Source organism: Cnephaeus nilssonii (genome assembly GCF_951640355.1).
Source record: "Cnephaeus nilssonii genome assembly, chromosome: 5".
Taxonomy (NCBI): domain Eukaryota; kingdom Metazoa; phylum Chordata; class Mammalia; order Chiroptera; family Vespertilionidae; genus Cnephaeus; species Cnephaeus nilssonii.
The window spans coordinates 47,164,837-47,188,824 of record NC_137076.1 but is presented as its reverse complement, the minus strand read 5'-3'; the positions used below and the strand labels follow the sequence as shown (position 1 = coordinate 47,188,824).

Below are 23,988 nucleotides of genomic sequence, written 5' to 3'. Positions count from 1 at the left end.
ATCAATTTAACTTGAACTCACACACTTCTGGTTAAAAAAAATCAGACAAAAAATCTATCTGATGCTTATGACTAGATTTAAATGATGAATGTAATTATAAATTCCCCATAATAATCACTGATTTTTATTTTAAATGTAAATACAAATAAATTTACATAATAAAACTTATAAAATTAATATTTAAAATTATTTTAAAATGCTCAGAGTCACTAGTCATCCAAGAGATGCAAATCAAAATGACAATGAAGTACTATCTCACACCTGTCAGAATGGCTATCATCGACAAATCAACAAACGACAAGTGCTGGGGAGGATGTGGAGAAAAAGAAACCCCTCGTACACTGATGGTGGGAATGCAGACTGGTGCAGCCACTGTGGAGAATAGTTTGGAGTTTCCTCAGGAAATTAAAAATGGAACTCCCATTTGACCCAGTAATCCCACTTCTAGGAATATATCCCAAGAAACTAGAAACAGCAATCAGAAAGGATATATGCACCCCTATGTTCATGGCAGCACAATTTACTAGTACAATAGCTAAGATTTGGAAACAGCCTCCCAAGTGTCCATCAGCAGATGAGTGGATTAGAAAACTGTGGTACATCTACACAATGGAATACTATGCTGCTGTAAAAAGGAAAGATATCCTACCATTTGCAACAGCATGGATGGACCTGGAGAGCATTATGCTAAGCGAAATAAGCCAGTCAGAGAAGGATAACACATGATCTCACTCATTTGTGGAATATAATGAACAATGTAACCTGATTAACAAAAATAGATCCAGAGACATAGAAGTATCAAACAGAACATCAAACCTCAGAGGGAAGACAGAAGAGGGTTAGGGGGGAGGAGGTAAGAGATCAACCAAAGGACTTTGTAAGCATGCATATAAGCATAATCATTGGAAACAGACAGTAGGGGGTGAGGGTATGTGCTAGGGGGTGGGAACGGCCAGGGAGAGGTCAATGGGGTGGGGGGGGGGAACATATGTAATACTTTAAATGATAAAGAATTTAAATTAAAAATAAAAATATATAATAATTATGTAAGAAAACATAGTATAGATATTATTGAATATAGAAGGTATTTGATGAATAAATTTAGTTCTAGTTCGAGATTCCTTTATAAAAGTCTAGTGTATGTCTCTTTATCATCCTAACTTTACTATCCCAACTATGCACTACCACTGCATACTGTTTGCTGTTTTGTTGTATGCACTCTCCTGAATTGGTAATTTTGCTCATACTGTATATTTTGCATAGAATCCCCTCCTTCCCTTTACTATAGAGATCAACTAAGTCATCTTTACATTCTCAACTCTCTGTGTATTTTTCAGTAATCCACATTCTCATAGCTTCCCTTCCCCTGCCTCAGTTAAAAAAAATGTATTTTTTCTTGACTATGCTGTCTAGATTGTATGTATAATTTAATTATTGAATGTCACATTTGATTTCAAATATTTCATGTGTGTGCCTGTCCCTCCACCAGGCTGTTAAATTCTAGAGTTCAGAGATTTAGTTAGGAATAGTGCCTACTCTCTTGAAAATGCTCTTCCAGATACTGTGGATATACCAGTTAGGACTGCAAAGTCTCTAGTTCCTGGAACATACATTCCAGTAAAGGGAGCATACCATGTACAAATAAATATATATTATTGTTGGAAGTAGCAATTATGCTAAGAATGACTAAAAAAAAGGAAATCAAATAGTAACAAGGGTGCTATTTTAGATAAAATGATCAGAGTTGAGGCTTATTGTGGAAGTGATAATGGATCAAGAACATGGTTTAAATTACAGGGGAAATTGTGTTAAATAAGTATTAAGAAGATTGTGATTAAATTGAGTAGACAAAATTTACCATTCCAGTTTTCTGAAAATATATCTATATACCCAAGATTTAGGAGGATAGATATTCTGCATTATGATTGCCAATATCTCTTATTTTTCAGGCATTTCATGATGAAATGAGTACAGAAAAGTATGTTTTGTAAAAAGTTTTTGCCTGTGTGTGTGTGTGTGTGTGTGTGTGTGTGTGTGTGCGTGTCTAGGGCCTGGGGAAAGGAGCTCTTATGTTCATGGGAATTCATGCATCGGAATGGCACAGAAGACAAGATTGCAGTGGAGTGGCTCTACTAAAATAGTCTCTTTTCCCATCTTTTATGAATTTATAATCCATATTGCTTAATATTTCTAATAAATATAAAAACTTTAATAGTTTCATCACCTAGCACATGGAAATTTTAAATATATACTGAACATAACTATTCTACTGCAAATTATTACTTTGTAATTTTTGTTGGGTGGTATTTGTCTAGCAAACAATAAAGAGAAGGAAAGAGTTATGAGAAGTAATTTAAACTAGGTAGACTACTAAAATTTGGAACCTTTACCTTTATGCATGTTTGCCACAAAATTTATGTTTATATATAGGTTCATTATTTGTGTACAAATTTTTAAAAAAGGTATTGATGGGGAGCATCTGTTTTGGGTTGATGTCTTTTCTTTAGAGTGATTTAAGCAGTATCATGTAGAATGGGAGGACAATTCACTGGTGGTCTAATGTTTATAACTCAATGCTGTGTTGGTGGAGATAATGCACTTAGCATTCAGATGGTTGCATCTCTTCCTAAAGAGCATGTGCTTCTTAGTGAGAAAGAATAAATGAGGTAAACTATGTTTGACAGTATTGTGGCCTGATATCTAATTAATCTTTGATCATAAGATACTTATTATTATGTTATACCCATCATCAGAATCTATTAAGTGTCATTCCATAAATTCAAATACTAGGTTTAAAAAATCCTTAATAATATCTTCCAGAGTGATAACATTCTGTCAATTTAAAGGACTAGCTTCCTGTGCATTTATTTTGTTTGGCTAGATTTTAGTTTGCCTATTCACCACATCAGTTTAAAAACTACTGTGTGCCTCAACTTGACTTAATTTTACACTGGTTTACCTAAGTTTTATTTATTATGTTGTTCTTTTCAAAATATTTAAGAGATCTTATCATACATTTATGTGTTTTCTTATATCCATAGTTCTGCCCAGATTGTCTTTTGTTAATCTTTATTATACTATCTGCAAGAATCTATTTGCTCATTTCTACCATTGATCTGAATTTCATGGAGTCTATTTATATAATTAATATAGCACTTTGGGATTCTTTCAAGAAATGGTGTGGTACAAAGTAAAACATGAATGGTTTGCTATTATTTAGCTTTGATACCTGGCCAAAATATATTTCTTATTTTAAGACAAGATCACTCTATCAATAAAGAAAAAAATTTAAAGGAATATTAAAACTGTGTTATACCAAGAGATAGATTGGCCTTCTGCTATTACAAACAAGAACTAAAGATTCTTATTATAAGAATACTAAAGGCCTGATGCACAAAATTATTGCAAGAGTAGGCCTTCCTTCCCCCAGCTGCTGGCACCAGCTTCCCTCTGGCACCTGGAACCCAGGCTTCCCTCACAGCCCTGGCTTTGTCTGGAAGGTCATCCAGAAGGATGTCCGGAAGGATGTCTGGCCTAATTAGCATATTGCACTTTTATTATTATAGACTAGAGGCCCAGTGCAGGGATTCATGCACAGGTGGGTTCCCATGGCCTGGCCTGTGGGGATCAGGCCGAAAGTGGCTCTCCAACATCCCCCAAGGGGTCCCGGATTGTGAGAGGGTGGTTCTTTGTGACACACACTGGAATCGGGCTCCCTCCTCTCTGGTTCCGGGTATGTCACCCAAGGACCAAAGCTGCCAAGTGACTGCAGCTCAGCAGCTCCTGCGTTGAATGTCTGCCCCCTGGTGGTCAGTACACTTCATAGCTACTGGCTGGTCAGCCAATGGGTCACTTAGGCTTTTATATATGTAGATTTTTCAAATGTATCATGTGGTCAAGGTAACAAATTTCTGATCACTTAAGAATTCTCACATAATTAAATAATCACAATTTCTCCTTAATATTTCTTTATTTTCAAATTAACAGTTAAAACAGTTTGTAAACTAAAATTGTGGAAAATATATATTGTCAAGTGAATAATGCAATATAGTCATAGAAGCAAGTCAAAAAAGATATTACTTTCAAAATCCTAAATTATGTATATAAGTCTCCACTAAAAGAGTTCTAATACAAGTTTGCCAGTAAATGGAGTAGTTTATTCTTCTTTTCTTCTTACTTTATAAGTCTGTTCCCAGTCCAATAAGTTAATATCTAATTTTTCTTTAAGTACAATATTCTTAAACATTTCTAGTTTGTAGGATATTTAAGGGTATTTTCATTGGTAATTTTAAGCATATACAAATGTGTCAGTAGAGAATTGGATTTTAAGAAACCAATGAAATGTAATAGTGTGTTAAGGCTATATGAAACCTATGTATTCTTATTAACCAATGCTACCACAATACATTTAATTTAAAAATAAAAGAAATAAGTAATACTTAATACCATTGTGCAGTATATTCAATAATGACATATTTTTTTTTGTTTTGTTCAACCTTTTTTCTTTCTTTCACTTCTATGTGTTTTTTGTTGTTGTTGAAAATCGTTTTGTTCATCCTTTATATCCTGTTATCTGGAGCAGTGTCTGGCACAGATGTAAAAGTCATTTATACATATTTGTTGAAATAATAAATGACTAAATAAATAAATGAATAGTAAAAGAGGAGAGACAGATTATTTTCATTAATAAATACCTCTGAAAAATTTAAGCCTGCTTGGCTTATAATTATGAAAGAATCTATATTTAAAACAATTAATTTATATTTAAATTTTAATTTAAATAAACAATGGATACTCTAAATTAAAAAATAAATATCACTGGAAACTCAGTTAATTAACAAAGACAGAATAGCATTCAAACACAAAGACTGGAAGAGTTAGGATAAAAGACTTCGAACACAAAAGTGTTAAAGTCTAATAGAATCAGACATTGGGTTAGCTGGCCCAATAAATGTACATTTGTCAAAATGCACTTTCTTAAAATTTGACTCTGGCATTAATGCTTTTAGCAAAATAAATTATTTATATTTTTATTAATTATGTACATTTTATCAAAATTTATTGGAACTAATACAATTCTGCAGTTCAGTGTGTGTGTGTGTGTGTGTGTGTGTGTGTGTGTGTGTGTACATATATGCAATTGTCACTTTTTATTAGAAATATATTTCAAAGTTATTTTTAGTTGGCAACCCTGAAACTTTTAGACAGAGTAAACTATGCATGAATATTAATTGAGAAGTCATAGAGTGCACACTTTCTACTTAAAAACTGAACACAAGCTAATTCTTTTGGAGTTGCCTGGTAACTAATAAGGAGTATGTCAAATTGAAAGACAGGTCTGACTGAAGCAGCCTTTGAATAAGTAATAGAATTTGTTGTCAACTTTAGCCTTAGAGCAGTGAGATAGGGACCAAGTCTAAGTTAAATTGAAGGAAAGACAGTTGAAATGTCTTTTGTGTTTTTTAGTGAATTCTCCACTGTTTGCTCTTAAACTTTTTCCCTCACCAACAACTTATGATTAATGTAGAGATGTTGAAGGCAAATTCTGAAGACATCATTCATAATGTTTGAATTAAATGGAATAGCCTAAGGCACTTGAGAGGCATGACAAGCTATTTTTTATTCATTAACCATTTGTTCATTTATTTATACATTTATATTCATATAATGTATTGGTTTCTTAAATAAATTTATGTCCACTAAGAATGATTATACTCTAATAAAATATTTGGCATAAGTATTTGTTAAGGTGAGAATTATATTACAATCACTCCTGGGTATATGTACAACAAAACATTTAGACAAGTCTTTAGTTATATTAATGCTTTATAGCAGGCTGTTGAACACATATTTACGGATTTTGATCTACTTCTGTTTTAATTCCAGCAGGAAAAAAGTCAAGAAAGTTCAAGAATCAAAGGTAAGGAATAATTGTTTTAAGATTATAGTCTCATAAGTTCATGTAAGCATAGGAGAACTATAAAAGGTTTGATGTTACTTTGGAAATTTAGTTAAAATTGGGAAACGGAATTAATCTTCAATGTGGTTTTAAAGCCATTGTGAACCCTTTGTGGAAACTTAAACACAATTTTCTATGTGTTCCTTCATCTGTTCTCATGTAATTCCTCCACTGAGCATTGTCCATAAGAGTTGGTGTTCTGTCACATCCATGATTTAGCAGATGAACTGTTTCTAATATACTTCACGGACAACCAATTATTTAGTCATTTTATTTTCTATGAAAAAGCAAGAAAATATTTATTTATATACTAAAATCAGTGATAGCTTTTAGTGTGGCATAGTCAACTCTAGTCAGACATAGGGAGACGTGTTTTCCCATAAAGACATTGTTAAGTTAGAAGTTTGCCCATTGAGCTAGTAAATGACTCTAGGAAGATGGTAATCTTACCTGACTGTTTGTGTTGTTTTTCAGCAAACTACAGCTAGGTTTGTTATTTTATATGTGAAATTATTACACTTATTTATCCTCAAAACACTCATATTAACTCAAAGTTTTATGCTTTTGTGTTGCAAAAGGGAATTTCTGTTCCAAGATGTGCTGGATGGTGTGCATTTAAATGCTGTAAGCATTGTAAGCATACTGAGCGCACATCTTCCTTCTCATGAAACAGCCTAGTGTTTCAGGTGAATCTTAAATCACATTTATAATTCTGTTATATTGAAACAAGTTTAGTGTAGCTTTCTCCTTGATGCTTTATTGCCTTGGGGTACATAAATCATACCATCCTAAGTAGTGGAAATTATTTTCCAACTGCTGTCTAGGAACATGTTTTCTTTTATAATGTAACACAATTTTTAAGATGATGCTTGTCACTGCTTTCACTGTCACTGGCTGACACATGGTTTTGAACTGTCACACTGGCTTCTAGACTACTGGATTCTAAGTCAGAGATGCATGGTCACATCAGGACTTGTTGCTTAGCTCTACTTAAAAGAACTCTACATTTTTGACAGTTTATAGGAATCATCTGGAATGTTATCTTATTGGAAATTATGGATGCCCCATTAAAATGTTTTTGAATATCAATATTAAGAGAAAACATTTAAGCCATAGAAGCTATAGTTTACCCATTGGTAGATGACAAAAATTCTGAAAATTAAATATTGTACCTTTCTTGGTAACTAATTTTTGAAATGTAAGCTATGTCTTCATGTGATGTTAGTAACCAATTCTCAGTTAGGGAATCTCTGGACTTTCTGACAAATTGAAAATCTCATTTGCCAGATCTTGTTTACTACATGACCAGGTATGTCAGCAGAGGAAGTCTTTAATCTTCTAATTTCATGAGTTCTATGCCTTTTTTTGATATGACAACAATCTCAACCTCATAATATTCATGTAACACCCAAAGCACTCTAATGAAAATAGATCCTTTCTTTCTCTGTGCATATAGAGATGTATATTGAAATATTTTGGAACTTTCAATTATATCTTTAATTATTTGACATTAACAGAAGCTCTTATTCTAAAATTATTTTGAAATACCATTAAAATCCATATTTTTATATATTCCAATATTACATTTACATGAAATTTACCTGATAAAATTAATTTTGATTCAATAGTTAATATACTATTGGTTTCTCATTTGATTTTTTTGCTTCAATTGCCTATTTTTAGATGAGTTAAAACCTAATATATTTAGTATACAATTTTGAGGTTTACAATATTTTGACATCCTCCCATGAAGTTCATTGAAGATAATAACAGGGAAGTGAAGACAGTCCTACAGTTTTGAAAAAGGGTCAACTATTTAGGAAGTCATATTTCACACTGTTCTTCAGTGACATTATGGATATGTTAAAATAGGATACACTATGCTTTTAAAATCAAGTGTGATTTTATAAGAATTATTAGGAATTAATTTCCTTTGAAGAATAGTTCTAATATAAGGATCACAAAAAATCAATTATTCTCTCCTAATATTATTCAGGGGAGTATTTTAATTTGTGATTGCTTTATTCATGTATATTTAAGATAATCATTCTACAGTTCTCAGTGATGAAATAACAACATATTTTAAGGAGATGTCTTAAAAATACTTAGTTGTACAACTCCCAGCTGCATTCATCACACAATTTTTCCCTTCTCTCTTTTTAAGTGGATATTCTTCACTCTTCCCATTCAAAAATGATAAAAATAAAGTACATTCCCATTTCATTCCTAGTTATATTTTGGGTAAGTCTCTAAAAATTAGGTCAGGTAACTAGATGGGAATAGTGAATGGATAGGAATGGACCGTCAAATTCTTATTTCTAAAAGCCATTGGCCATATTACATTAACAAATGAAAATATTATGTAAAACTAAAAGATGGTAAGTCATATATATGAGCCCTCTGTGAGACTCTTTATCTAAAGGTTTCCATGTCTCTATCTTTAAGAAATAAAATATAACCAGTACAATAAGTGATACTTGAAATGGAAATTCTTACTGTTATATGAAATTCAGAGTTACTATATTTTTAACAGATTACAGTGTTATACATTATAACTTGGTATTTCAACTTAGAAAGCTATTGCTGAGGCAAACAATTGTTTGCAGGATTTGTGAAAAATGCAGGTTTGTCTATCACATTCAATAGTTACAATCCTTAGGAAGTCCAAGTACCTAAAAGACAAGAAAATTCACCTCTAGAAAATGTCAACAAAAGGATTGATAGTTTTATTTATTTGTTTGCTTTTGGTGAACAATAATTCTAAATAAACCCAAGCAAGTGTACTTATGGCAGATTTGTGAAAATTATTCTTAAACAACAATTTTTGTGAGAGAGCAATAATTTAGAGTTTTTACTTTAACAATTGCATTATATAAGAACAATTCTATATTTTACTCTATTTGTTTTATTAAATACACACTTTGTAAATTAAATGAGGGCAAAATGTATTCTATGTATGATTATTGATTACCTTGAAGCAAAAAAAAAAGGGCCAATATGTATGTCCAACTTAATAACATATGACTAACTGGCAAGCCTTTAATTAGAATATGAGTATCTCAAATACTTTAATACATTTTACTATACACCTAACTTAACAACGGGAATATAAATTCATTGTTGAGTAACTAAATAATTAAAAATATAATTCTCAATTATTATGAACACATTGTCAGACTTTTCTGATTTTATTAGCTGACATCTGTTCCATTTATGTTCTTTTACTATTAAAATATGGTAACATTTCTTCATGCAAGTGATGTTTTGTGAATTTTTGTGGTAATATGACTTTTTAAAAAATGAATACAGAGATACAAATTTTGAAAGTCACTAAATATAATATTACTTGGATAGTAATTGTTACTTTGGCAGACTTTCAAAAATATAACAATCTATACCCTAGCCAGTTGGCTCAGTGGATGGATTGTTGGCCTGCGGACTGAAGGGTCCCAGGTTCAATTCCAGTCAAGAGCACATGCCTGGGTTGTGGGCTCCAGCCCCAGTAGGGGACATGCAGGAGGCAGCTGAACAATGATTCCCTCTCATCATTGATGTTTCTATCTCTCTCTCCCTCTCCCTTCCTCTCTGAAATCAAGAAAAATTTATATATATATATATATATATATATATATATATATATATATATATATATAAAACAATTTATGTTATAAAGTATAACTCCATAAAATAAAAGTAAATTAATAGAATTATATTCACTGGGCATAATCTAAATGATGTCTCCAAATGCCTTATTCAATAACTTTTAAGTAGTATAGATTTCATTGAAGGTAATAACTTTCCTCTGAGAATTAAGGTAATATTTATTTTCCATTCTTTAAAAAAATTATTTAAAAACTTGGTACAATTTTAGATGATCCTGATGCATATCTTCATGCCACAGCAAACAGCAAGACAAACATCCTTATCTATCTAATGATGCTATTATCATTCACCCGAAGAGGTTTCAAAAAGTATCTGAATGTGTTTTACATTTGTGCCAAGAAGGGCCTCAATTTATATTATGCCAAACACATCATTGTTCTACCCCCATTTTGTATATATTCTTTAGTTTTCCAAAGCATACCAATAAATCATCTCCAATGGGTCACTTACAGAGATGGGCAAAAAGGTAGGATTAAGGTAGTTCATATGGAAAAGACAGGCAGGTTCTGATTATTACAGTAACTTTAATTCTGTTTCTCATACTCAAAACTGTAAACTACTTTTGCCAACCCCCATATTTTGGTTTCTGGGTGGTTAATTGGGAAGCTCACTTTGCACCAGGAGGCAGTGCTATCTAAAATAATGAAGGCATAATAGCTTTGGTGATTTGGGGAGAACCCAGAATAACTGGATTTTTCCTCTGAATAAATAATAATTTAATGTTGTATTTAATATCAAATGAATATTGTTTGTTGGCTTTTCTTTAAATAATTCAATCATTTTTTTTTTACCTGCACTGCTCAACAGTGATCTTCCCTTCAATCACCAATACAGAATATCTTTATTCTAGACTTTTAGCAGAGCTAAATTATTTTCAAATTAAGTTTTCTAAAAATTTCAAAAGCTGTCTCCTGAAACAGTTGAATATCATGTTTCAAAAAATGTGAAGTAATATTAACAAAAAATGTGTTTGATGGCATTATTTATTTAGCTTTACAAAATAACTTCACTTGCAATGGTTAGTCTTTGTGAAATAGCAGTTCTTGAAATGGTCATGTGAAAATTACACTTTTTTGTCACAAGTTCCTATTTTATCTGCCAATAAAAAAATTAAATGGTTTATCAGTTTTCCCTTTTTGCTTTGTGTCCCCAAGCACTTTCAACATAAAATTTGACTATATTAAATAAAATATATTTAGTTGCTTTTTAAAGAAATATTTCTGCCTTTTTATCAAAGTTCTTAAATTAGCATTTAATGTAATAGTATTTAAGTATTTTGTAAGTTATTTGAATTTTTTGAAGTATGAAAGATATACATTTTATATAATAAGGATTTGTGACTGTAAGTAGTATTTAGTGATGTATATGAGACAAAGTAGATGTACATTTGTCCAACTCTGATGAATTAGTTAACTTGGAGTTTTACCTATTATGTAAAAGATAAAATAATTTCACTTTTAAATAATTGTAAGATGCATTTCATACTTTTAAAAAATTGGTTTCAGAAGGAAAGGGAGAAAGAGAGAGATAGAAACATTAATGATGAGAGAGAATCATTGATCCGGCTACCTCCTGCAAGCTCCCCACTGGGGGTCGTTTGAGCCCACAATTCTGGCAGCGTGCCTTTACTGGAATATAATCCTGACCTCCTAATTCATAGGTTGATGCTCAACCACTGAGCCACACCAGATGGGCCATTTCATACTTGTAACTCATTAGATGGGTAACAATCTTTTTAATTATTTAGATGATAAGATGTAAATGTTTTTACTGGAAAATTTTATATCATTCTAAAAATATCATTGTTTCTTAAATTACTGGTACATGGAATGCTTATCCATTGGATATTGGAAAGTAAGGGAAAAGTGGTCAAATATGGACTGTGATATTTCGAAATCTCCATCTAATCCTCTGGTGAGGGTTACCTTTGCTTTATTAAACATATTCTCTCTAATAAAATGGTAATATGCAAATTAACCATCACTCCGCTACATAAGCCACGCCCACCAGCGAAGCCACGCCCGCCAGCCAATCAGGGCGAGTATGCAAATTAACCCCAATCCAAGATGGCTACAGCCACAGTGAGCAAGGTTTCCCAGGTAACAGAGCAAGCCAAGCTTTCCATAGCCATTGCAGGCCTAAGCCTCCACTCAAGCTACAAAGTTTCAATTATAGAAGGTAAACAAATTCAAACAAATGGCGGCAGAATGGAGCTTGAGAGAGCAGGCCAGGGTTGCCGGCGGCAACAGGGGAAGCAAAGCTTTCCGCACACCCTGGCCAGGCTCACCCGCTTAAGGCTACAAAGTTTCAATTGTAGAAGGTGAATTAACTGCCACAGAGATGGCTGCCCCCCCCCGCCCCCCCCGCCGGGAGGGAGCAGCAGGCTTGGCTCCGCTCCAGGCTACAAAGTTTCAATTGTAGAAGGAAAATAAATTCCAGATACCAGGGCCTCCCCTTGGGTTGCCAAGGGGCATGGCCGGCCTGCAAACCACCACAGGCCCCTCGCTCAGGCTGCTCCATGCCCCAAGGGAACCCCACCCTGATCCGAGACCCCCTTCAGGGCAAACCAGCTGGCCCCCACCCGTGCACCAGGCCTCTATCCTATCTAATAAAAGAGTAATATACAGATTGGTCATCACTGCAACACACAATATAGCTGCCCCCATGTGGTCAAAGATCCTGCCCCCATGTGGACACAAGATGGCCACTACAAGATGGCCAGCAGGAGAGGGCAGTTGGGAGGCACCCGGCCTGCAAGGGAGGGCAGTTGAGAGGGACCAGGCTTGCAAGGGAGGGCAGTTGGAGGTGATCAACCCTGCAGGAGAGGGCAGTTAGGTGTGACCAGGCTGGCAGAGGAGGGAAGTTGGGGGCAAACAGGCTGGTTTGGGAGCAGTTAAGCATCAACCAGGCTGGCAGCGGAGTGGTTAGGGGGTGATCAGGCTGGCAGGCAGAAGTGGTTAGGGGCAATCAGGAAGGCAGGCAGGCAAGCAGTTGGGAGCCAGCAGTCCTGGATTGTGAGAGGGATGTCCGACTGCCCGTTTAGGCCCGATCCCAGGGAGTCCCAGATTGGAGAGGGTACAGGCTGGGCTGAGGGACAACCCCCCGCTGTGCAAGAATTTCGTGCACCGGGCTTCTAGTCTATTATATTTTTTAAATGTATCTTGATTGTTGAAAGTATTACAGATGTCCCCTTTGTTGACCCCCTCCATCCCATATGCACTTCCATCCCCAAGCCTTTACCACACTATTGTCTTTATTCATGGGTTATGCATATATGCATATAATTTCCCCAGTTAATCTCTCCCCAGCCACCCAACCCCCACCTTTCCTCTGAGATTTTTCAGTCTGTTCCATGTTTCTGGATCTATTTTGTTCACCAGTTTATTTATTGCATTAGATTCCATATATGAGTGAGATCATGTGATACTTGTCTTTCTCTGACTGCCTTATTTCACTTAGCATATTATTCTCCAGGTTACTCCATGCTGTCTCAAAGAGTAAGAGATCCTTCTTTATTACCCAGGATCTCTTTCCCTCCATTATCCCTCTTTTAGGAAACAGCTGTTCTAATTCAAAGCACTAGAGTTACACTGAGAAGTACTGATTTATAACACTTCTCAAGATATATCATGGGGTGTAGACTCAGCATGCTTAGGTTCAATTTTTTTATCCCTCACTTAAGGACTCAATCTCCTTTTCTCACTTATAATATGAATATAATATAGCACAAAATTATGTTTTAAGGATTAAATGATATAAAGTATATGACCCTTTGAGTAGAAAGACAACTCTTGGTTAATGTGAGTTTTATTTCAATATGTTTTGAAATATCTGCAACCATTTTTAATACATCTATGGTAAAAACATTTATGAAAAAATAAGCTTTAATTTCATGAAATGTTAATATTAGAGGCCAAGACATGTTGATTTTTTTCTTTATTGATTAAGGTATTACGTATGTGTCCTTATCCCCTTATTGCCCCCCATGTTAATTTTATTTATTTACTTATTTGTTTGTTTGTTTGTTTATTTGTGTTGATTTTACTTTGCCTCATCATTTTGCATATTTCTAGGTTATAATCCACAAAACAAAGAATATAATACGATGTAGTGGACATTGCTTTGAACATAAACATATGGAAGATTAGTACACATTAGTGTAGTGATATCCTCATCTGTATAAAATGTGGGTAATTATAGTTCCTTCTTGATAGGTTTATTTTGTGATTAAATGCAGAGAACATAGCAAGAATTATGCGGTATCTGATATTTTATTCTTCACAATCTAGGAAGTGAGCTTCATAGTTTCCTGGATGCTGGCAAAAGACATGAGGCTCCCATGTCAGAGACAAAGAAGTTTATTACTCATAGCTATAGCAGTAAGGAGTGTACCAGCATTTGTGGCAATTCCCACAGGATTATGGGAAGAGGGCCAGATGATACCTGCCTATGAAGCAGTTTGCATTATAAGAAAGGACCACTCTCCTCCCTCCGCCCAGCTCAGCTTAAGGAATGCAAATATTTTCTAATGAACAGGAAACACATTTGCCCTGTCCAGATACCTTTTTTTAAAAAATTTTATTGATTTCAGACAGGAAGAGAGAGGGAGCGAGAGATAGAAATATCAATGATGAGAGAGAATACATTGATTGGCTGCCTCCTACATGCTCCCTACTGGGGATTGAGCCAGCAACCTAGGCATGTGCCCTTGACTGGAATTGAACCAGGGACCCTTCAGGCCACAGGCTGATGCTCTAGCCACTGAGCAAACCTGCTAGGGCCAGATAACTTTTCTTTATTACATTTGCTTTATTACAAAGCTATTTGCCCCTTGCTCCAGAAGGAGACATTCTTTCTGTCTTCCAAAGATATTAACTATACAGAATCCTTGAAAAGAAAGCCTGGGATAAAAAAACAACAAGGAACAGGCAGTGTTTCTTGTCTTAAGACAAGCAGAAATGCAAGAGACCCATGGAAATTTGTCTCTCAGAGTACTTAGAATAGTAGGGGAACAACAACAAAATAACCACTTCTTAGTAAACATTTATAATTGCCACCACCCACCACCATCACCACAACCAAGACCATCATTCAGAGAGTGTTTTTTTCCTAGCTTATCCTTGGGGGTGCAAGTGAAATTAGAATAAAGCATCTGTAGGCATCTCCTGTTCATGGCCTCAAGTTGATGTTTCATGGAAGGAGAGATGTTTCTAAATTTGCTTCTATGGTAAAAGAGCTATAAACATACAACATATAGATAGATGCAGAGAGAAACACATAATTTCTTTTCTTTCTGTAATATTAATGTGTAGTCATTTTAAAAGTCAAATAAATTCAGAGAATTAAAAAGATTAACTGTAGTAATTCACAATTTCTGTCTAATTAATAAGTGCCAGGCCCTATGTAAGGCACTTCACTTGATTTATCTTGATTTTATATATATATATGAATATTTAACATTTATGAGCACTTCTTTATTGCCAGTTCTTCTACTAAGTGCTTCTCGTGCATTATCTTATATAATCCTTAGAATAATTTTATTTATACAAAAAAAGAGTAAATTTTACTGTTAATCTTTTTACAGAGCTGGGTAAAAGTAGGTTTACAGTGGTTTGTATGGAAAATAATACAACAATTAATAAATAAGAATACAAGAATAGACTTTGTGTTTCATGCTCACAACTATTAGCCTACTTTTGCCAATATCTTTATATTAACCATCATTATTATTTGGGCATATGTGGATTTTTAATAAATGTATATAAATATATTTCTACAAAAATAATGTTAGTATCCTTCTCTTGGAAGTGTTTATGGATATCATTGATTCTCAAATATTCACTCAACAACCATTTCAAACACCAATTAGCATGCTTTCTCTTTATAGACTTTTTCTGGAGTCCTCGTTTAAAAGTTACATTCCCAGGTTCCCTTGCAGTTAGACTTCTGGTTATGTTTTAGGTTTCTCCTATCAGATTCAAGCAAGCATGGTCTTTTATGACATTCTTTTTGGAAAACAAGTACAGTTTTGGGGAAAGAAAATTTCTTTCTTGGATAATAGCAGCAAGACAGTGCAAATCTGAATTCAACAGCTAGGGTGACAGCTTCCTTATGCAGTCTGTCCTGATAATGGCAGAAGCAGTAATCTCTTTGATATTCCAGTTTTGTGGTGTGGTTTTCGTTGTTTCTAAGAATAGTGTATACAGCCCTTTTATTCAATACCACGAGTTACTTTCTATTTCCTTTAATAGGTCTCCTTTACTTAAATAGTGCACATTCTATTGTTTGTAACAAAGAGCTTCCATCCATCCATTCTGGGACATGAAGGATCGGGTATGGAAAAAGTAAGCAGCCAAGGGATTATCAGAGACCTACGTAGCAGATCTTTGGGAAAGAATCCAGGAAGGACACATACCTGCAAGGCTGGTGCAGACAAGGACAGCCTGGAGGTACCAGGTGTTGAGCTCAAGCAGGCGTCCTCGAACTACGGCCCGCGGGCCACATGCGGGTGTTTTTGCCGTTTTGTTTTTTTACTTCAAAATAAGATATGTGCAGTGTGCATAGGAATTTGTTCAAAGTTTTTTTTAAACTATAGTCCGGCCCTCCAACGGTCTGAGGGACAGTGAACTGGCCCCCTGTTTAAAAAGTTTGAGGACCCCTGTCAAACACAGGTGGTATTCAGCCACATGTTGCAGCTTGCAAGCATAGCAGTAGGGCATTCTTAAGTCAGATGCAGTCATGGTTCATACAGTCACTTATTCAAATTTTTGTGTTGAGCATCAGTTACGTTCCAAATACAATTGTAGGCACTGGAGATATAGTAGTGGGCACAACAGGAAAAAATATTCTGCCTTCCGGGATCTTAGACTGTAGTTCCTAGAAAATCTGCCCACACTATAGGATACCAGCTGTTTACCAAAACCAGTGAAAATCCCAAAAGAGCACACGCAGATTTTCTTCTCTTCCTCATTTAACTATCCCCTTTCTCTACTTTACTTAGGCTCCTGTCTGGAATGTAGGGTGAAACACTAGTACTAAAGGGAGGTGGAGGCAAAGAGTTAACAGAAACTGATCAATTAGAATCATCCTGAGAAAAGGACAAACTCCCACTCTAAGAGGTTAAACTGCTATTTGCTCTAATTTTCAGGATGAAACTCTCAGAAAAACCTAATAGGAAAGGACTCCATGTCATGTATTGTCCCCCTATTTGGTCTTCATCAACATTTTATCCTCTCAGGGAAATGGAGCCCATTGCTTTAATAGGATGACTAAGAACACAGGGTTCCAGTTTTTGGTTTACCTCAAAAGTTATAGGTAGTTTTCTTGGTTTTCTATTTGATAATCCTATTTCTTTATTATTTAAATTGCCATCCTCTCACAGGCATCGTAGACATTATTATTCCACTGTAATTTTTAATAAATGGTGTTTTAAGTTTCTCCTTTAAAAAATCATGGTATGAAGGTTATTGTCTAAATTATATATGATGTTAAAATATTATAAATTGTATGATATATGTTATAGCATATAATATACTATATTTGTGTAAATAAAATAATATAATCACAATATTAAGTGATTATGTATGTGATTGATTTTCTATTTGTGTATTTGTTTTGTTTTGTTTGTTTGTTGTAAAGTCTTAAGAGAGCTAATATTTATCAACACATCTATTTACTTTCCTTCGTTAGCATAGTATATCTTTTTAAAAACTCTGAGAAGTAGACACAATTTTATATGTAAGGAAAATGAATCTTGAAGGTTAATGAGTAACTCACCCAAGATTGCACAGCTAATAAATGCCTAAAGCTAAATTTAAAATAAACTTACTGCTTTCACTTGGACTTGTAATTTTCAGAACTTTTCTATGAATCCTAGTCCAAGTGAAATGTTTCTCTTTTTTGAATAAGTCATTATATAAGAATATATTCATTCTTTGGAACTGCATAGTAACCAATGTAAATGATGTGTTGACTGCAAAATGGAAAAGTTCTGCCCTTTCAACAATTAAATAAATAGGCTAGTTATTTAAATGTCAGAATCAAAATTAAAAAATCATGCTTGCCCAGCAGGTGTGGCTCAGTGGTTAAGTGTTGACCCATAAACCAGGTCACAGTTCCATTTTGGTCAGGGCACTTGCCAGGGTTGTGGGCTCAATCCCCAGTGTGGGTAGTACAGGAGGCAGCCAATCAATGAGTCTCTCTCATCATTGATGTTTCTGTACTTTTTCCCCCTCTCCCTTCCTCTCTGTGAAATCAATAAAAAATATATATTTTTAAAATTAATGCTTCATAGCTAATAAAAATGGGAACAAGTTAAAAACTTTAGACCTTTGCCCTAAAATAAAGAACTTAATTGCTCTATGATTTAAACAATTGAAAGATTAATTTTATTAACTTCAACTCAAATTATAAAGTAAAATAAATGAAATTAAAACATTATATTGAGTCTTATAAAGGGCCCGATAAGGCAATAATCTTTTTGTTCAATAGGCAAAGGGCACAAGATAAATATGAGCGGAAAAAAGCATAATTTTTAAATACAACACATTTTAAATTTGTTATTTAATGGGAAATATTGTCATTTTTTCTGCCTGGTTAAACAGAATCAATTAGACATGTGATGAGTTAATCTGCCTATGTTAAATTCTGCCTTTGATATTCACAAGCCATGAAACTGTAGACAAGTTATACCATTATTTTGAGCCACAATTTTCTCTGCTCTGAGTGAGAAACAACCAATAGCATCCATGTAATTTAGCTGTTGTGAGGATTAACTATGATTACATATAGAAGAGTTTGGAACAGTTTCATTACTATTTGACATATGAATTAAAGTTTGGGGAATTATTTGATAACTATATCATGAGTTATCTTGGATAAGATCAGAAAGATATGTGTAGTAAGGAGAAGGATACCCTTCAATGTCAATATCATTCACAGCACTAATCTTAATTGCCTATTTTTATAAATATTGGATATAGTTTTGATTAAACAAATTTACCTTAAATTCATTTTGTTCCACAACCAAAGTGCTTAGCTTTATCCACAGTGTGAGTTTATGCACAGGGCATGGGTCTCATGACCCTGGTTATTCAAAAGATAAATGTACAGTGTTACTTACTGAAATTGGAAACAAAAATGTATAAATCATATATTTTTTCATTTATTTATAAATTTTCTAATTTACAATGTTGGTGTTTTTTTTATGAGAGTCAAATACAATAATATGTGGGAAATACTTAGCATATTACCTTGAATCACACAGGTATTCAGAGAATGTTAATTAATTATAATCAAACAAGAGGCCCGGTGCATGAAATTCGTGTCCTTCAGCCCAGCCTGCATCCTCTTCAATCTGGGACCACTTGAGGGATGTCTGACTGCCCATTTAAGATCGGGCCTAAATGGGCAGTCGGACATCCCTCTCACAATCCAGGACTGCTGTCTCCCAACTGCTCACCAGCCTTACTGATTGCCCCTAATCGCTTCTGCCTGCCAGCCTGATCACCCCCTAACCACTCCCCTGGCTGCCTGATTGATGCCTAACTGCTCCCCTGCCAGCCTATTTGCCCTAACTTCCCTCCTCTGTAGGCCTGGTCCCTCCTAACTACTCTCCCCTGCAGGCCTGGGTCCCCTCCAACTGCCCTTCCCTGCAGGCCCAGTTGCCCCAACTTTCCTCCTCTGCCGGCCTGGTCACCCCTAACTGCCCTCCCCTGCAGGCTTGGTTGCCCCAACTGCCCTCCCCTGCAGGCTTGTTTGCCCCCAACTGCCTTCCCTTGCAGGCCTGGTCCCTCCCAACTGGCCTCCCCTGCTGGCCTGATCTCCCACAACTGACCTCCCCTGCTGGCCTGATCCCTCCCAACTGCCCTCCCCTGCTGGCCATCTTGTGGTGGCCATCTTGTGTCCACATGGGGGCAGCCATCTTGTGTGTTGGAGTGACAGTCAGTCAATTTGCATATTATTCTTTTATTAGATAGGATAGAGGCCTGCTGCATGGGTGGGGGCCACCTGGTTTGCCCTGAAGGGTGTCTTGGATCAGGGTGGGGGTTTCCTTGGGGTGTGGGGTGGCCTGGGCAAGGGGCTTGTGGTGGTTTACAGTCCAGCCATACCCCCTGGTGACCCAAGCGGAGGCCCTGGTATCTGGGATTTATTTACCTTCTATAATTGAAACTTTGTAGCCTTGAGCAGAGCCAAGCCTCCTGCTTGCTCTATGGCCGCAGCCATTTTTGTTGGGATTTATTTATCTTCTATAATTGAAACTTTGTAGCCTTGAATGGAGGCCTGGGCCGGCCATGGTGTGAGGAAAGCTTGGCTTCCTCCATTGCCAGGAAAACCCCAGCCTCCTGCATCGTTCCATCGCCACAGCCATCTTAGTTGGGTTAATTTGCATACTTGCTCCTGATTGGCTGGTGGGTGTGGCTTGTGGGTGCAGCCGAGTAATGGTTAATTTGCATATTACTCTTTTATTAGATAGGATTTCTGTTTATAAATATATGCAAATATTTGTATAGGTACACATATAAATGCTAATATTATATAGAATATTAAATATTATATGCAATTCATAATACTTTCTATAAATGTATATATATATAAAATATATTTAAAATCAACTTACATATCTTCTTACATCCTTAAATATGTAAAATTAAGTTACTTTTCACCTTTTAAAAAGTTATTATGTTTATAAAACACATACACACTCAACCAGTTTCTTTATAGTTATCTTATCTTTTAAAAAACGCATTCATAACAGGTGCATTGGCAGGTGCATTGTTCATAAAAGGTATTTAAAAATGTTTGTGAATAAATGAAGAATAAGCTAGAAAACATATTTAGTTACAAAATGTCATTATACCTTCACATGAAAGTATTTAATGCAGCCCAGGAAGAATTATTTAGACTAATTCCAAGTAGAAATGTGAAACATTTTTTCACAAAATTAATTATTTTACCTGTGTTCTATATTTAAACAATAGCAAAGACTTGCCCTTTGAGTCATCTTTTTATATGTACAATCTAGAAATACAATATGAAGTCTATTATTACTTTTTACATTTATTGCCATACATAAAATTTTTATTTAATATTAAGACTTAAGGCTTGCAAATGTGAAAACATACATTTTCATTATGAATTAAAAATGAATTGGTATCTGGATCATATGTTTAGATAATCTTTTAATGAAAACATACATAAATTCCGATCAGTACAAACTTTTTATTTCATAAGAAACTTTAGGGATTATACATGTATTACCAAAATTCCATTTTCACAGTTGAGAAAAGATGTGTACCATTTTGTAAAAATACCAAATTTTAGATTCAGAGAGAAAAGTTTTTAAATGCTGACATAGTCAATTTTACAGGCCAAAATAACTTGAGGAACATAATTAAAGGGTAAAGAACCAACAATAGGAAGTTATTTAAATCTTTGATTAGGATAAAGCTATTTAGATATTTGTGGATTAATTATTGCAGCCACATCATTAATAATATGTAGACAATTTAGACTTTTAACAGATTGTTTACTTGTTTCCATGTTTCATTATCAAAAATATTATTAGTATGGAATTGATGGGAAGAATTAGTGAAGAAGACAGATCTATTTAGACTAAAATGAAAGAAATGGAAATATATAACACCATCAAAATCAAATATTAACTGTAGAGCCTTAAAATAACAGGAACTGGCTCTAGACTTATTTAGAATGTTTTCTCAAACTTGAGAAGGGACACTGAACTAGATGGCATTAATTTTTTTTAAATTAAAGAAAGGTAAACCTATTAGACACAAAACACGGAGAATGTATAGGTAGACAAAAATTATGATAAGCAGGATTTAATATCAACATGGTTAATGGAGAAATAATTAAACTGCATTTTTTGTTTCCAGCATGTACTAAAATATATAAGCAAGAAAACCTTATAATTATTGAAGAATTAGTTTTACTCAATATGTTACAAAATATGAAAGCAATTATTAAATTACTGTCACTAAGTATATTAGGCATCACTAGAATTTCAGAAATTAAATGAAAAGCAATATTATAACAATGTAAAATCTATGAAGTTTAACCCAAGCTACAGCAACTTTCATGGTCTTACTTAATACATGTTTTAAACAGGCCCAAATCTAAAAGTTGTGGGTCCTGGACCAAGAGAACAAGTAAAGTGCTCCTAGAAAAATTTGCATTAGGGGAAGCTTAGAAAAGGGAACCACATTTGAAAATACAATGGCTTACATAGGATAAATCCACATTTTGAGAAACTTGAGTTTCATAAACTTGTTATCAATCTTTATATATTAGGAGAAGTGCTACCCACTGTTGTCTCATTCTCTAACTTATTTTACAGTTCTTGTGGAATCGATCTTCTATTGATCCTATTGTGTTGACTTAGTAAGTGATCTGCTAAGCATCTATAATAATAAAAGGGTAATATGCTAATTAGACCAAACGTCCTTCTGGGCATCATTCTGGACATCCTTCCAGAAGAAGCCAGGGCCGGAGCGAAGCAGCCCGGGTCCCGGCGCTTGCCGGCGGTGGCGGCGGCCAGAGGGAAGCAACCTGGGTCCCGGGAGCCTACCACCAGAGGCCAGAGCAAAACCCCGGTCCCGGAAGGAAGCCAGAACCAGCAGCCAGGGGAAGGAAGGTCTACTCTTGCACGAATTTTCGTGCATCGGGCCTCTAGTATAAAAATAAATAGCTAGCTCAGCCAGAGTGGCTCAGTGGTGGAGCATAAACCTATGAACCAGGAGGTCACAGTTCAATTCCCAGTTAGGGTACATGACCAGGTTGCAGGCTCAATCCCCAGTTGGGTCTGCAGGAGGCAGCTGATCAAAGATTCTCTCTCATCATTAATGTTTCTATCTCTCTCTCTCCCTCTCCCTTCCTCTATGAAATCAATAAAACTATATATTTTTAAATAAATAAATAGCTAAAAGTGCAGATAAACATGTACCTTCCAGGATACCAATGTTGTTGGTGTTCTAAGATTAGCCTTCATTAAACTACTCTTCAAAATGGCAATGGAAACCATACATTGAGTCATAGTACCTCTGTTGCATATCTAACATAACTTCCCCTTTACATGGTCATCCCGTAGGAAAAAGGTATCTTTTATAATTCTTTAGTGTGATGTAATACAATTCAAAAATATCAGAAGATACTCTTTGAAATTATATCCTTTCACTTACATTTTTGAGTTCTGAGACTTCAGTGAAATCTGACAAAAACAAAAGCATGGTCAGGTAGACATGATGCAAAGAGTTTGGCTATTGTCTGGTCATTCTGGAAAGAATATGCTGGCAGGTAATCTACAGGATGACAGCATACAGCCCATCTGGCATTTGGTCTGCACACCATAGACGCTATGATCTCAGTCACAGCAGGAGGAACCTGCATGGGTAACCACACAGGCACTTTATAAGAGACTGACTTGAAAGGAAAATTACTAGAGAGTAAGAGGAAAGAGAATTTTATCTTCTTCATCCAGATTTCTTAAAACTTTACTTTTACACCATTTAACTAAATTATTAACCCTATGTCCAAACTGCAGTGTAAGCTTCTTCCTTGGAAATTACCAGGACAGTTATAGGAGTTCATGAAGTTACAAAGCCAGTGTCAACCAGGGCTAGTGATGTATGATGACTAGTGTAGATTTCCTCCCAGATGATGCTAAAATGGTTCAGAAAAAAAATAGCTTGAACTCTAAGGCTACTCCTTGCAAATTGGAAAATCCATTCCAATTTTCTTTCATTTCCCGAATTATGCCAGGCCATGTTGTAAACTATAGTTTATCTAAAATTGTATATCAAGATTATATAGAATTTTAAACATATTCCCCAAAAATGCCAACCTCAAATATAATTGTAAATCTCATTCTTATTTGAAGCCTGGGGAAGGCATCAATGAAATTTAAGCAGAAGACTAAATCCCCAAAGTAAGTTAAAATCTAAGGACATTAAAATCCAAATGAATTAAAACTCAAAAACATCAATTATCTAGCCCCTTTAAATCCAAAGAAAATAGAATTTTCTTATCCTGGTCAGCATGAGCCCCGGGGGATGTCAAAATCTGGTTGTAGCAGGGCTTCAGCAGTGTCCACCTGGGCATCTATGTTCCACTGGGTTGGTATGGTTCTCTCAAATCAGAATCTCAATTAGCCCAATACCAAGTCTGATGTGTCTCTCTTTCAGAGTGTCCACAGATTATACAAAGAAAACCTCAATGCTATCTGAAAAAAATGAGGCTAGTGAGTGAAAACATGACCTATTTCAGCCACTCTAAAATACCAGTTATTGTATTTCCCTTGCCCATATCTGTTAACTTTTGGAAGTAATTTTAACCAGAAAAAGATTTTCATC

General features: G+C 35.0%; 1 protein-coding gene across 3 annotated transcripts in view; it reads left to right on the top strand.

Moving 5' to 3' along the window:
- Positions 1–23,988, top strand: part of FSTL5 (follistatin like 5) — a gene marked incomplete at both ends in the record, with an annotated part of 536,981 nt that overhangs the window by 50,418 nt on the left and 462,575 nt on the right. For 2 of the 3 annotated variants that reach the window (XM_079773039.1, XM_079773038.1), the window contains one exon: positions 5,890–5,920. In XM_079773039.1, coding sequence (XP_079629165.1) covers positions 5,890–5,920 — 31 coding nt within the window. Of the gene's footprint in view, positions 1–5,886; positions 5,921–23,988 lie in introns of all 3 variants that reach the window. The other variant, XM_079773037.1, reaches the window with a different exon arrangement.